The sequence below is a fragment of the Triturus cristatus genome, chromosome 4_2 (assembly GCF_964204655.1).
Source record: "Triturus cristatus chromosome 4_2, aTriCri1.1, whole genome shotgun sequence".
Lineage (NCBI taxonomy): Eukaryota > Metazoa > Chordata > Amphibia > Caudata > Salamandridae > Triturus > Triturus cristatus.
Window position 1 is genome coordinate 327726138 of NC_140586.1, and position 15984 is coordinate 327742121.

Consider the following 15984-nt stretch of genomic DNA (forward strand, 5'->3'; position numbering starts at 1 on the left):
TTTTTCAGATCATCACAGCAAATAAGGACTGGGGAGTTCCTAAATGCTGGGCAGACAGACTTCTTGGAGGGTCACTGGCATTTAATCCGCTAGTAAAGTACAGTTGCAAATATAGATTAATAGCGGCAATTGTGTCATGAGTGGCTCAATGTTTGAAGTAGCAAGAGTCTTTTGCCTCAAGTTGGAACACCAATAACGGCAGAAAAAGAGTCAACATAATTTTTGCTTGGGTAGAAAGCATTTGCACACTTGTTTTTGCATCAGGCACGAGTTCAGGACGGTTATCAAAGGCAGTTTCGATTTCTAAGCTCAATCACCATTTTTGACATTTATCTGGAATGCCTAGTCTTTGCTACCACGCTTTTTGCTACATTTCAGTGCCAAAAAGCACTTCTCATACGTTTCAATTAAAAAGCACAGATCTCTTTTGGAATTTTCAACCCGATGCCTCTAGGATTTTATTTCCCCCGATGTCTTAGGCCTCAACAGCCTATTGGTTTTGGGCACAGAAAGCAAGAGTAGCTTCAGTAAACTAAGTAAAAACATAACTCAGTTGGTTCACATCATGGTTCCATTTCTGGATACCCGCCAGAATATAAAATCTATCGTGTCTGTGCTACCTCCGTCTGCTCCAAGTTTGAGGTTATGCCATTAGTGCAAAAGCATAGCTACGGCTACCTCTGCTTCCAAAGGTAGGACTCTCGAATTGGACAGATGCCATGACATAAAATGACCAGCTTGTTTTCGGTCAGTTGTGACTCGCAGTAATTCACAGCTGAAACCCTCCAATAATAACAGTTGTTGAGGTATTTTCAACAGAAGTAAAGGCTTCAAGGACACAGTGCGATTGAACTCTGACAAAGCAGTACAGAACTTATCACCGGTGTGTTCAACTGTTGACAGTTCGCCCTCATAGCAATGCAGTAGATGCAGTCTCTATTCAATCTTCACGTAGGAGTTAAAATATTGCTTTTTAATTCTATTGTTCACCTAAACAGCACAGTTCTATTTTGATGGAGGCAATCTCCTGACAAGATTTTTCACTTTCATTGAAGCTCCTCGGAGGAGTTAAACCTTGTTAGGTGGTGCAGACTTTGGATGATGTAGAACAATTCAAATGGTAAAATAGCCCAAAAATAAATGTTGATTGGCAGCCATTTTTCTTCTGGGGTACCTCAATACAGTTGGAGAAGATTTTTTTTTTTTTACCTGAATGAATCTAACTGCAAAAATAACAAATCTTACAGCTGCGAAGCATATGCTATGAAAAAGGGTTGAAACTGACCACTTGTGACAGGAAGTGCAAAATTGATTTTGGGGTGACACATGGGCAAGATACTGCCATCCAAATTGAATTTCTTTGCTGTAGTTTAGGAACATCCTAAAGGAAAATCACTCGCACGGGATGAAATTAAATAGATTTTTTGGGGGGATGAATTTAAGATTAACACCGGTTTTCAGTACTGGAGAGCAAGAGTGCTACAAATTTCCATACTGTTTGCTCCAAAGTTCACGCTATGTGCAAACAAAAGGTTCAGCGGCTAAGTAACTCTTACCATCTCCTTTCCCACCTGGCTTGGTACTGGCCCACGATTTAGGAACAGCAGGTACCTCTGGTGGAACAGGGAGGAGGGGTTTTGGTGGCGGTGGTGGTGATGGTGGAGGTGGTGGTGGTGGTGGTGAAGGTGGTGCTTCAGTCAGTCTAGAAGAAGAAGGGAAAAGCAAATCATTAACCAAATTCTGTATATGCCCGATGTAAACTGGAGTTTGATTTTTCTGGTATTATTTAGTAAATGTCAATCACAAATGTATTCGAAAAATAGAGTATGCTGAACACAGGAGCATTCACAGGTTGCAGATATACAATGAACAATTAGGAAGAGAGAACACTACTGTACAAGCTGAAAAAAACCAAAACAGACTACACCAGGTGTTTTTTATAGAACATTTGCTATATAATTTATCACTGGCTCCTCCATTTGGGAAGTCACTATTAGATACATGAAGATATTTTCTAAACCGTCGTCCCATGTAGTTGTACACAAACTATAGTCCAAGGGGGAAAAAAGGGATAAATGCATTTGTCAACTACCGTTTTACAAATATTCATTCAGAAAATCATATGGCTGTGGCTTCGTTAAAAGCATCTGCGCTAAAGCAGGCATGGAAAGGTGTCGCAGATTTTTTTGAAGGGTAAAGAGTACATTCAGAGAGAAGTACTTCTCCTGAAGTAACACTTATTGACTAGATTATCCTCAAATCAAAGCATGTACCTGCTTTGGAATTTTTTGAAAACCTGCCTTTCGAATGCCAAGTTGTTACATGGAGGTGAAATTCAAAGAGAACCCTATTAACAACCAATCCGCTCCGCAATTATCAGAACTGTCCAATGTCCCTTTGCACAGATCCAGTCCATATCTGTTTTCTATAACAGTAAGAGTATACAGTACTGAGGATGAATCACTGTTTACAACCACACTTCTACTAAGGTACTGTTGAAAATGGCCCTTTCTACAGGGTCACTTCCAACTGTTTACCTTCCTCCGCTCAATTTTGCTGAATGTTTTTTATTTTGCTTTAGGAGTCTGGGCACTTAACCACTGCTAACCACAGCTAAAGTGCATGTGCTCTCTGCTTAAAACATGGTAACATTTGCCTAACCATAAATGACATTTAATGAACCTTTAAGTACCTATAAAAGAAAACTGTATTTACCTAGAGCTTGTAAATTAAATGCTACTAGTGTGCCTGCAGCACAGATTGTGAGACCCACTTAACTAGCCAGGTCTCTGGACTGCTGCTGCAGAGCCTGAGTATCCAGTTTTACTGTCATGTCTGTGAGAAAGTGCCATATCTTGCATGGTATGTCCCCACTTTTAGCTGAATTGGTGAATGTAATTTGACTGAGTGTACCCTGGGCTCCTGCCAATTAGGTGCCCAGGGCCTATGTGTGAGAAAGTGTCTCTGTATATACTGTGTCCAGATAAGTACAGGGTGTACAAAGTCCACAGTCCCCAGAGGTTTGGCAGAGGCTAAAGTTAGATATAACCTTACTCTCCAAAGTGGTAGCTTGGTCGAGCAGTAAGGCAGTATCAGAGGACAGTGTAAAGCATTTGTTGCACACACTCAGCCAGCAAATGGTCGCACACACTCAATAACTGAACTCTAGGCCTATGGTTTATGTATAAAAAAAATATGCTTGTTTTTATTTTAGAACCAACAATAGGTATTAAAATATACTTTCTCAGAACGAGATGCTTTATATAAATACTTTTTCAATATGCAATGGTGTAGAAAGTTACAAGTGGTTGCAATAGGCAACACAAATTTAAACACAATAATGCATTGGGTTCAATGGAAGTTTCAAATTGCAAGGTGCTTTTGAGCCTTCGGGCGCTCAATTGATTTTAATGGGAAATCTCCGGTTTAGAAAAAAGACTGCAAGCTCGGGGGCGAAGATTCTTCAGGTGCCATCCACCACTTCAAGAGGTAAGTTGGGTAGTTGGAGAATAGGTAGGCACCCCGGGATTGGGCACAGGGGGCCGCATGCAGGGGTGCCTTTTGGTGTCAGGAAATCTTACCCTCTATTGATCGCGGTTGGGGGGTGTGTGAGAAAGTGCCATCTTTCTTGCATGGTATGCCCCCACTTTTTGCTGAATTGCTGAATGTACTTTGACTGAGTGTGCCCTGGGCTCCTGCCAATCAGGTGCCCAGGGCCTATGTTCCTTCCCTAAACACACAAAACCCAAATTGGCAAACCCTGGCCACATGTCAGCCCCTGGTAAATGGTACCCTAGGCCTTGTGACTAGGGAAGGCCTCTAAGGGCTGCAGCACTCATTGTGCCACCCTTAGAGGCCCTGTACACACACACACAGCCCTTGCAGGCTGGGTGTCTCGGTGCAAGACAAAACAAAGAGTCAACATGGCACACATCCCTGTGTGCCATGCCCATCACCTACACTGCCATGGCATATATCAGCCACCCCTCTAGCCAGGTGCCCTATGACAATGGTGTGGGCACAGGAGCCCTGTGCCCTTACAGTACCCAGGTCCATTCCTGGGCACTGCAAGTGCAGGGCTGCCATTTAAGAGCACATGGTGCTGAGAGCTCGTGAAACATTAACTCCACAGCACCATAATGGCAACACTGAAGACTGAAGTTTGGTATCAAACTTCTCAGCACATTAAACCCACACTGATGCCAGTGTGGGATTTAATGTACCAAGCACCCCAGAGGGCATCTTAGAGATGCCCCCTAAAACCTAACCTACAATCCACGTCTGTTCTGAGGCTACCTAGGCTGCCACACAGCAGACATGTTGCTGGACCCCTGGGTAGGAGAGCCCCTGCTCTCCTTGGTCTGCAACAATGCACATCCTGGGCGAGGTGCTAGATCTCCTCCCCCAGGATGGGCAGGGGGAAGCTTCAAAAGCATGCCGCCTCTGAGCTTCCCCAGGCCACTGCAACCCCCAACTCTGGCGGGAATCTTGACCGGACACCCCAAATAAGGACAGGGGATGTGCCAGCCTGCCAACCCCACCCCTCAGGTGGGGAAGGCGAGGTGAAGCACATCTCCGGGCTCTCGCCAACTTGAAGATGGGAAGCCCTATCAGGACTAGGCTACTGCCCCCCTCCCACAGGAGAGTGGCAGTATAGGGGGTGTACCCACCCCAGGACAGGGACCCATTGTAACGCCCCTAAATCTAGTATTTAGGGGCACCCTGAACCTTCCTTCCCCAGATTCCAGATTCCAGATTCCGAAGAAGAGCTAGAAGAAAGAATACCTGCCCTGCAGCTGCTAAGAAGAGGAAGAGACAAACTGCTTTGGCCCCCAGGTCTACCGGCCTGTCGACCCTCGAACCTGCTCCTGCTCCAACCCGGCATCTCTTGTGGCCAGCAACCTCACAAACCCCGGAGGACCTGGCTACCTTTTGACTCTAAGCCCCTGGGACTCCCATGAGTAGAGGCTCTACTCAAAATCTACTTCTAATCCCTGGCAGCAGCCCGGAACCGCGAACCCAGTGCACACTGCATCAGCCCAGCCTGGCCTCTGCCGGAGTGAACAAAGACCACGAGGATGACCCCACGGCGCCTGTGACCCCGAGTCCGGCACACAAGGACCTCCCTCGATGCTCCTGAAGAAGCCTGCAGCCTCAGAACAAGGTGCCCCCCCAACCGCGATCAATAGAGTAAGATTTCCCGACACCAAAAGGCACCCCTGCACCCGGCGCCCCGCAGCCCCCTGTGCCCAGTACCGGGGTACCTACCTATCCTCCAACTACCCAACTTACCTCTCGAAGTGGTGGCGGCACCTGAAGAATCCTCGTCCCCGAGCTTGCAGTCTCTCTAAACCGGAGATTTCCCATTGAAATCAATTGAGCGCCCGAAGGCTCAAAAGCACCCTGCACCCAGCCGCCCAGGCAGTGAAGCCTCTACACCTATCTACTTCCCCACTTGCCCCGAGTAAGTGACCAGAAGCCCAGCTCCCACAGCCGCGCGGCCTGCTAGTCAGCAGCCACCAACCAAGGCCCCCCTACCTTTCATAGATTACATTGGGCCTAACTATCTGCACCCTGTCACCCATGTGCCGCTGGAGGTGAACTAACTGTACCTACCTGACCCCGGGAGACCCCTGAGTCTATCCCCAGAACCTTAACTCTGCCAGTTGAGTACTTACCTTTAAACCGATAACTCAATTTTCTCCATAGGGTAACATTGACTGGCTTTTTCTGAAATTTCTTCCAAGTGTGGACTTTTCAAAACTTAAAATATTCACCAAAAATCAGCCGAGTAACGAAAACGAAAATACTCACCTGCTATTAGGTGAGCTCCCAGTGCTGGATCTTGGTGCCCAGCACTGACTCTGAAAAATACTTACAACTGTACTTACCAGTAACCCAATTTTCTTCCATAGGAAATCATTGACTGTTTTTCTGTGAAATTTCTTTTAAGTGTCAATTTCTGCAATCTTTAAATATTCTTTAAAAATCGTATAATATCTGAAAACGTAATTACTTACCTGTTTTGGATAAAAGGTCCCAGTACTGAGTCTAGGCACCCAGTATTGGATTACAAAAGTAACGAGAACATACTATACCTGCAACTTGAATTTTCTTCCATAGGGAATCATTGACTGTTTTCTATGAAATATTTTCTAAGTGTCAACTTTTAAAATCACAAAATATTGTCTAAAAATCACAGTAATTAAGTCTACTTTTATCACTGGATTCCAAGTACTGACCCAGGACTGAATCTAGGATCCAGTCCTGGAATCCCAAAAGTAATCCTAAAAGTAATCTGTGGCAAATAACATGAAACTTCCATTGAACTCAATGCATTATTGTGTTTAAAATAGTGTTGCCTAATGTAACCACTTGTAACTGTTTACAAAAGTCAATTGCATATTGCAAACGTATTTATATAAAGCCTCTCATTCAGAGAAAGTACATTTTAAATCCAATTGTTGGGTCTAAAATAAAACAAGCCTTTTTATTTTTATATATAAACCATTGGCCTAGAGTTCAGTTCTTGAGAGTGTGCGACCATTTGCTGACTGAGTGTGTACAACAAATGCTTTACACTGCCCTCTGATACTGCCTTACTGCTCGACCAAGCTACCACTTTGGAGAGTAAGGTTATATCTAACTTTAGCCTCTGCCAAGCCTCTGCAGACTGTGGACTCTGTACCCTGTACCTATTTGGGAACAGTATATACAGAGCCACTTTCTCACATTGGTGGATCAGCGGTGGGATACAACCTTGCATTTGTTGGACTACTTGGTTACCATCTGATCACACAACAGAACTCTTAAAATTGCCTTTAGAATTCTGATTGGTCTTTTCCAAAATTACTAAAAGTCTTGCTAGGGCCTTGCTTAAGTCCCATTAGAATTTTAGAAAAATAAAAATCACTATAGTCAGGGTAGAGGATTAGAACTGTCAGGTTAGAATGATTCAAACAAACAAGTTACTTACATCGTTACCGAAGGTATCTGTAAGAAACATTAGTTAGATTCCTCACCTTAGAATATCCCCAGGCGTCAGACTGGATCCGGAAGATTTTTCGTCAGCAACACCCCTTGCGCGTCGCTAGGCGTCGTCTGCGGCTCCGCGTCAGTCGTCGGCGTCGTGCGCCGGAATGACGTCGTCGCGGAGTACTTAGACGCCGCCCTCGCGCGCTGACGTCAGTTCTTGTACATAGCTTTCCGCGCCAGGAACGCAGAGCCATGCAAAGACCGACACTGGTGCCAAAAAGAAAATCTAGGGGCCTGAAAAGGATAACCTTAACCCTAGATGTCGGTTCGCAGAACGGGGAGGATGGGTGGGTCAGTGAGGAATCTAACTAACTAATGTTTCTTACAGATACATCGTTACTGAAGGTAAGTAACTTGTTCATCTGAAAGAAACACGTTAGTTAGATTCCTCACCTTAGAATGGATACCCAAGCAATACCATCCCCGGTGGTGGGTCTGCGAACCAAGATCACACCAGACAGTCCTGGAGGCCAGAACGGCCAAAGAAGCCATCCCTCCGGACTTGGCTGTCAAGGCAATAATGCCTGGCAAACGTGTGTAGCGAAGCCCACGTCGCCGCCTGACAGATGTCCTGCAAAGGGATACCCCGTCCCAAAGCAGTAGTAGCCGCTGTGGCCCGAGTGGAGTGGGCGCGCAGCCCAACAGGAGGGTCCTTTTTTGCCAAGGAGTAGCAAATTTTGATGCACAAAACGACCCACCAAGAGATGGTCCGTTTGTGCACCGCTTTCCCCTTCTTAGCACCCACGTATCCAACAAAAAGTTGGTCGTCCACCCGAAACTGCTTTGTGCGGTCCAAATAAAAGGAGAGCGCACGTTTTGGGTCCAGACGGTGGAGCCTCTCTTCCTCTTTGGAAGGATGCGGAGGCGGAAAGAAGGTGGGCAAGGTGACAGACTGCCCAAGATGAAATGGAGTCACCACTTTCGGAAGAAAGGAGGGACGAGGCCGAAGGACAACCTTGTCCGGATGAACAGACAGAAAAGGAGGCTTTGAAGATAAAGCCTGGAGCTCACTCACCCGTCTAGCCGAGGTGATGGCTACCAGAAAAGCAGTCTTAAGCGTCAGCAGACGAAGAGGAAAATTATGAAGAGGCTCAAAGGGAGCGCACATTAGAAATGTGAGAACAAGATTCAAGTCCCACTGAGGCATTACAAAAGGGACAGGAGGGAACGTGTGAGTAATGCCTTTTAGAAAGCGTGTAACCACAGGGGACTTGAAAAGAGAAGGCTGATCAGGAAGCCGCAAGAAGGCAGAGATGGCAGCAAGATAACCTTTCAGGGTGCCCAGGGCAGAGCCCTTCCGGGCCAAAGAAAGAAGAAAGAGGAGAACCTCAGAAAGAGGGGCGGAAAGGGGATCCACAGCCTTTGCTGTGCACCATGCCACAAATTTGTTCCACCGGCAGGCGTATACCGTCTTTGTGGAGGGACGCCTGGCTGCCAGAATGATATCACAGACTTCAGGAGGCAAGTCAAATGGCATCAACTGTCGCCGCTCAATCTCCACGCATGGAGGTGGAGGCTGGACAGGTTCGGGTGGAGGACCGTCCCCTGCTGCTGCGACAGAAGATCCTCCCGAAGGGGCAGACGTATCGGAGGATCGGTCAACATACTGAGTAGCTCGGGATACCAGTACCTTCGTGCCCAATCCGGAGCCACCAAGATGACTTGGGCCCGGTCGTGCCTGATCTTCTTCAGCACTCTGGGCAGAAGTGGTATAGGCGGAAAGGCGTACAACAGACCGCAACTCCACTCGTGACGAAAAGCGTCGCCGAGCGAGTGCCGCCTTGGAAATTCCAACGCGCAGAACTGCTGACATTGCGCGTTCTCTTCGGTGGCGAATAGATCTAACCAAGGCTCTCCCCACTGCTGAAAGAGACCTTGCGCCACTTCGGAGTTCAGACGCCATTCGTGATCCATCATGCACTGGCGGCTGAGTTAGTCTGCTCTGGCGTTCAGAGAGCCCGCCAGATGTTGAACCACTAGGGTGACGCCCTGGTGTTCCAGCCACGTCCAGAGGCGCAGGGCCTCCTGACAAAGGGTCCACGACCCCACCCCGCCCTGCTTGTTGCAATACCACATGGCGGTGGTGTTGTCCGTGAACACCTGCACGACACTTCCCCGGACAGAGGGAAGGAAGGCTTTCAGTGCAAGTCGGATCGCTCTCAACTCCAACAGGTCGATGTGGAGACGAGACTCCGCCGGAGACCAGAGGCCTCTGATCTCCGCCTCTCCCATATGGCCACCCCATCCCAGGAGGGACGCATCCGTCACTACGACATGCTCCGGTTGGGGAAGGGAGAGGCTTCTGCCCATGACCCAATCGCGGTCCGTGAGCCACCACTGCAACTGCTGTGCAGTGCCCTCCGAGATCAAGACATGGTCGGACAGGTTGCCGTGATGCTGGGCCCACTGAAACTTCAGGTCCCACTGCAGAGCCCGCATGCGCCGCCTGGTGTGATGCACTTGTAGGATGCAGGAGGCCATCAGCCTGACCGAAACCCAGGATAGAGGCCGAAAGATGGGAATCAGGGCCTGTATATCCCGGACCCGCTGTTCCGGTGGATAGACCCGGAACTGCGCCGAATCGAGAACCGCTCCGATGAAGAGGAGCTTCTGAGAGGGACTCAGGTGTGACTTCGGCACGTTGATGGAAAACCCCAGCAAATGCAGGAGATCCGCCGTAGTCTGGAGGTGGGAGACGACTGCCTGGGGCGAGCCTGCCTTCAACAACCAGTCGTCGAGATAGGGGAAGACTGGAACCCCTGATCTGCGCAGATGAGCTGCGACCACCGCCATCACTTTCGTGAACACCCGAGGGGCACTGGTGAGGCCGAAGGGGAGCACGGTAAACTGAAAGTGCTCTTGGCCCACCGTGAACCGCAGGTAACGCCGGTGGGCCGGCAGGACGGGGATGTGGAAATATGCGTCCTGCAAGTCCAACGCCACCATCCAGTCTCCGGGGTCTAGGGCAGCTAGAACCTGAGCCAAAGTCAACATCTTGAACCTTTCCTTCCGGAGGAAGGCATTGACGTTCCGGAGGTCCAAGATAGGGCGTAGGCCCCCTTTGCCCTTCTTGGGAACCAGAAAGTAGTGGGAATAACAACCACGACCTACTTCTGGACTCGGAACGCGCTCGACGGCCCCCTTTGCCAAGAGGGCCGAAACTTCCTCGTGGAGAAGATTCAAATGATCCCCCAAGATACGGTGGTGCTGCGGCGGCATGGCTGGAGGGGTCGTCTCGAAGGGGAGGGAGTAGCCCCTTCGGACGATTTGCAGCACCCACCTGTCCGATGTGATGGACCGCCAGTGGAGCAGGTGATGGCGAACTCTGCCGCCCACTGGCGTGGAATGGGCCTGAAAGCTCGGACTAGGAAGGTTTTGAGGCGGATGCTGCCGGGGTGGATGTGGACTGACCTAGTCGTCCTCCAGAACCGCCTCGGCGGAAACCACGTCCGCGACCGCGCGCAGGTTGGTTCTGCGGCTGGTGGCTAGGCGTACGTGAGGCACCCCTTCCTTGGCCACGAAAGGGGCGAAAGGCGGAAGTTTGCGACCGCGGGGCCGAGAGGCCCAAGGACTTGGCCGTAGCCCGGGAGTCCTTAAAGCGATTCAGCGCACTGTCCGCTTTCTCGCCAAAAAGGCAAGTGCCATCAAAGGGCATGTCCATGAGAGAGCTCTGGACATCACCCGAAAATGACGTGGACCGCAGCCAGGCGTGACGTCGAAGCGCCACTGAGGTAGAAATGGCCCTACCCAGCGAGTCGGTGGTGTCAAGCCCACATCTTATAGCATGTCGCGCGGCATCCCTCCCATCGGCCAGAGCCTGGGTAAGTAGTGTCCGGACCTCCTCCGGACACAGGGGCAGCACGTCCTCCACCGCATCCCAGAGAGTAGGAATAACGGTCCAAGAGACAAGCGGTGTTCAAAGACCGCAGGCCCAAACTAAGGGAAGAGAACAGTTTCTTGCCAAACTGCTCTAGTCTCTTGGAATCCCGGTCCGGCGGGGCGGTCGGGAAAGAGGATTGGGAGGTGGAGGCCTGGATAACCAGGCTCTCAGGGGTAGGGTGTTGGGACAGAAAACTGGGGTCGCCCGGAGCAGGGCGGTGGCGCCTGGCGACGTTTCTGTCCACAGGAGGAACTGTGGAGGGCTTGGACCAGGTGCCCTGTAGAACGTCAGTGAGGGCCTCATTGAACGGCAGCAGAGGCTCAGTGGAGCTTGCTGCAGTCTGAAGCACCTCAGTGAGGACGTTCGTCCTCACAGCCACGGCAGGTAGCTCGAGCCCAAGGGCTGCGGCCGCCTTGCGCAGCACCACGGAGAAAGCAGCACCCTCCTCCGACGCCACAGTCGGAGGAGAGATGAATCCAGTGTCTGGCGAGGTATCCAGACCACTGGCCTCCCCCAGTTCATCTGCCCAGTCCTGGGACAGTTGGGCCTGAGCGGCCATAGGATCCTCGGATCCCTCCCAGTAGTCACCATCATCCGACTCCTGGTGTAGAGGAGAAAGTAACGGAGCCGGGCGGTAGACAAAATGTGTCTCTAGCGGCATCGATCTCGGCGTCCATAGACGCCAGACCGGCGCCGGGCCCGGAGCGGGACTGAACTGGGGCACGACGTCGAGCGGAGTCGACGTCGGGGGTGGTACCGGTGTCGACGCCGGCGGAGGAGGCGTGACGAGGTCGACGGGGACTCGAGAACGGGTCCCTCGGGCGCTTGCGGCGCCGAGGCCGGAGCCGTCAACGGCGCCGGAGCCACCGGCAGGCAAGGCAGCCCAGTCGGGTCCGCGGGGCCCGAAGGCGCACCAGCGGGCGCCGACGGCGGAGCCAGGTTCCTCATGGCCGAGAGGAAGGCACTGACTTCCGCCGGCGTCGCGTCAGTCCCAGGGACCAGAGGGTATGGGGACGTGCGCGGCGCCTGCGGCTCCGCCGGAGCCGCGGGGGTGGAACCACCCTGACCCTCGGCCGAGGCGCGCGACCGGCGAGGGGAGTCCGGAAAGCGATCTCGCCTCTTGGACTTCTTGGAATGCTTAGACTTACCCGAAGACTTGGATCCCGACGACCGATGGTGACGTCGGCTGCGGCTCCGCGACCGATCCTTGGACCTCCTCCTGGACCGGGATCGAGCGACGCACGGAGCCGAGTGGCGGATCTCGAGAAGCTTACGGGACCGCTCCGGTCTAGCCTTCGAGGTCAGGGCCTTGCAGTCGGAACACGACTCCGCGTCGTGGTCGAGGCCCAAGCAGTACAGGCACTGGCGGCGATGGTCCGTAACCGACATCAGGCGGTTACAGTCAGCACAGGCTTTAAAACCAGGCATCCTATCGGCACCGGAGTCGATTGACAGGATCAAAAAGGATCAAAAAACTAGTCAAAAATTGACTAAAGGGGTAGCTCTCCCGGATCTGCGCTTACTGGCGCGGAAAAAAAGAAGAACTGACGTCAGCGCGTGAGGGCGGCGTCTAAGTACTCCGACGACGTCATTCCGGCGCACGACGCCGACGACGGACGCGGAGCCGCAGACGACGCCTAGCGACGCGCAAGGGGTATTGCTGACGAAAAATCTTCCGGATCCAGTCTGACGCCTGGGGATATTCTAAGGTGAGGAATCTAACTAACGTGTTTTTCAGATCCAGTTATTAGTGAAAACAACAACATGGACCTGGTGGAGGAGCTCGACCTCGCACCTTACTTACACGTGTCTTTCAAGGAATTGAGGTCCCTATGCAAACTTAAAAATATACCAATGGGCCTGCATCCAACCAAACTAGGGCTCCAGGAGCTCTTGGCTGAGTATGCTAAGGACCACCCATGTGAACATGGTGATGGCCAGTCAGATGAGGAAGGGGAAGAAGAGGAGGTGGATAATAACTCCCCCATACTATCCCCTAGGGAGGAGAGGGCACCAATACCCTTCAATACAAGAATTAGCATCTGGGGACCTAGAGATCACACAGGTGACTCTGGTACCAGAGAGATCACTGGGGGAACCACCAGTGAAGAAGACAGCCTTGTGAGGCTGGCCAGAAGATTAGAGCTAGAGTCCAGGCTCCTGGCTCTAGAAAAAGAAAGGAGAGAGATGGGTTTAGCACCCATCAATGGTGGCAGCAATAATAAAAATAAGGATAGGGAGAAAACTTTTGACCTTAAAATCCCCAAAGGGATTGTCCCTAAATTTGAGGAAGGTGATATCACCAAATGGTTCACCGCCTTTGAGAGGGCTTGTGACATCAGAAAAGTAAAGAAACCTCTCTGGGGGGGCTCCATTATTGCCCCTATATATAAAGCAGGGGATAGGGGCCTTCCTCAAAATTATCGGTTAGTTGCTCTAATCGATAACAATGCGAAGTATTTCGCAGGTCTAATTTTGGAAGAACTAAAGGAATGGGCTACGAGGAAATCTCTCATACCAGTCAAACAGGCTTTGTTAAATCAGTGGGGACTACAACAAACATACTGACGATGGGTATGCTTATTGACAAGGCAGAGATAAAAAAATTGCCTCTGCACCTCTGCTATATTGACTACAAAGCAGCATTCGATAACATTAATCGCAACCTACTATGGACAAAACTTAATGATTGGGGTATCCCAAAAGGTTTGCTGGAGCTGTTAATTAACTTACATACAGACACTTGGATTCAGATCAAGGTGGGGGACGGCTCAATGTTGTCAAGGCGGATACAAACTAATAACAGCCTCAAGCAGGGCTGCGTGCTGGCCCCCACATTGTTCAACCTGTTCCTGGGGGACTTGGTGCCCCTACTAAACAACTGCAATTCACACTCGCCAAGGAGGCCTCAATTTACCATGCCTCTTATATGCAGACGACCTGGTGTTAATAAGCCACACAAGAGTTGGGCTTCAAAATCTTCTGAATACGACCCAGAGATATTCTGAGTTAAACGATTTAATAGTGAACCTCGAGAAAACGCAAACAATGAATCAGCAACAACAAAAAGAAGAAAGTTCTCGTGGTTCTGGAAAAACACCCGAATCAAAGACACCTGGTCGTATAAATATCTAGGCGTGAAGATTGACAGTGGTGGCCAATTTAGAGAACAAAGGGCTAGTATAAGAGGCAAAGGCACCGTTCTGGCAATTGCCTTAAAAACATTAAATAACAACCTCTCCGGCCCTTCTCTGACCCCCTTACTACATGTTATACGTGCCAAACTGTTACCAACACTAACATATGGGAGTGAGGCCCATCGAGGCAGAGATGCCGTTATACTTGACAGCACAATCGTGTCGGCATACAGAATCATCTTCAGCCTTCCAAGGCGATCCTCCCCAGCACAGATCAGACTGGAGTTTGGAATTTGGTCACAGTTATTGGCACGACAGGGGGCATATATCTGCTCTTGGGATAAAGTAAGAAAAACGACCGATGGGACGCTGAACGAATATCTATGGAAAGAGCTAGAGCAGACCCAAAACTCACCAGCTGCAAAATACCTGGAAAAAAGCATAATGAACACCGGGCTGGCAGAGCTCTGGGCGTCCCCTGTAGATCATAAAACACTCAACAAATTGGTGGAAAAAAAAAAAAAAACGATCAAGCTACAGTCATGGGTTCAGGATAAAGCCATCCTATCAAAAAGATCTCATGCTTGGATGGTATTAAATACATACCTGACACAAGCCTCCCAGCCTTACCTTGCCCTAGGTTACACAAAAAAAAAATCAAAGTGTGCTTTTTAAGATATAGATTGGGCTTGTTACCATGCATTCTACATCTTCCTCACTGGCTGAGATCGAAAGCAGGCATTATGCAGGTTATGCGGCAAAGGGGCAGAAGACATGTTGCACCTGCTTTGCTCGTGTGAGGAACTGCACGAAGAAAGGAAGCTCCTGCTGAAACGCCATTTCATTCTACAGGGGGTACGCCCACGAAGGAATGCAGTGCTAACCTGCTTCTCAGCACAGGACCCTCAGCTGAGCTGTAGATTTGTGAAATTTTTAAAAGTAGTAGAAAAAAAACTACCAAAAATTGACCCATGATCAACTTAGCAAAACAGGACATTTGATTTAACTTGCAGAGATGAATTATTTATGCTGCAGATTTTAAAGAATTTTATTATGTGTCATTGTATCGCATTGGTTTTAATTAACTGTGCAATAAATTATAAACTGAAACTGAAACTCTCTGGGGGGGGCACTCCTGTGGGAACTGTTCTCTGGTAACTGCAGAGACAGGCTTCTGACCCTCTCTGGGCCAGAAACAGGATCCTATGACCTCATGAAGAAAGCTCTGATTGAGGGATTTGGATTCACTACTGAGGAGTATAGAATTAGATTCAGAGGGGCTCGTAAAACCCAGACCCAGTCCTGGATTGATTTTGTAGACTTCTCAGTAAAGACCTTGGATGGTTGGTTAGCTGGACATGGTGTGCAGGATTTTACTGGATTGTACAATTTATTCATGAAGGAACATATATTAAGTAACTGCACAAATGAAAAGTTGCATCAGCATTTGGTAGACCTAGGTCAAATTTCTCCCCAAGAATTGGGAAATAAGGCAGACCACTGGGTCAAGACTAGGGTGACAAGGACAACCACTGGGGGTGACCAAAAGAAAGTGGTCACAGAGCCTCCCCAGGGAAAAGGTGGTGAGAATCCCCAAGATAAAAAGTCAGTCTTCCAAAGAGCCCAAAAACCTGTTCAGGTGGGTGGGACCCAAACTACTCCCTATGTGCCTCAACCCTATAGGGGGAAGAACTTTGATCCCTTAAAGGCCGGATGAAATAACTGTAAGAGGTCAGGACACCTAACTGTAGATAAATCTTCCCCCCCCAAAAAAAAGCCCCTAAGGCACCCAGTACAGCTACTCCTGGGGCAGCAAGTATACAAATGGGATCAGAGGTGTACCCTGAGCAAATCTGGGAACACACTAAAGCTAGTCTAGTCTCCCTGGGGGAAGTGGAGTTTGCCACTGTAGCTGTGTGGCCACCCAATTTA

At 49.7% G+C, this 15984-nt stretch overlaps 1 protein-coding gene across 3 annotated transcripts in view; it reads right to left on the reverse strand.

The window, feature by feature from the left end:
• Positions 1–15984, reverse strand: part of PRRC2C (proline rich coiled-coil 2C) — a 1321979-nt gene that overhangs the window by 1230034 nt on the left and 75961 nt on the right. For 2 of the 3 annotated variants that reach the window (XM_085601697.1, XM_085601695.1), the window contains exon 4: positions 1557–1702. In XM_085601697.1, the coding sequence (XP_085457823.1) occupies positions 1557–1702 (146 nt within the window). The remainder of the gene's footprint in view (positions 1–1556; positions 1703–15984) is intronic. The other variant, XM_085601696.1, reaches the window with a different exon arrangement.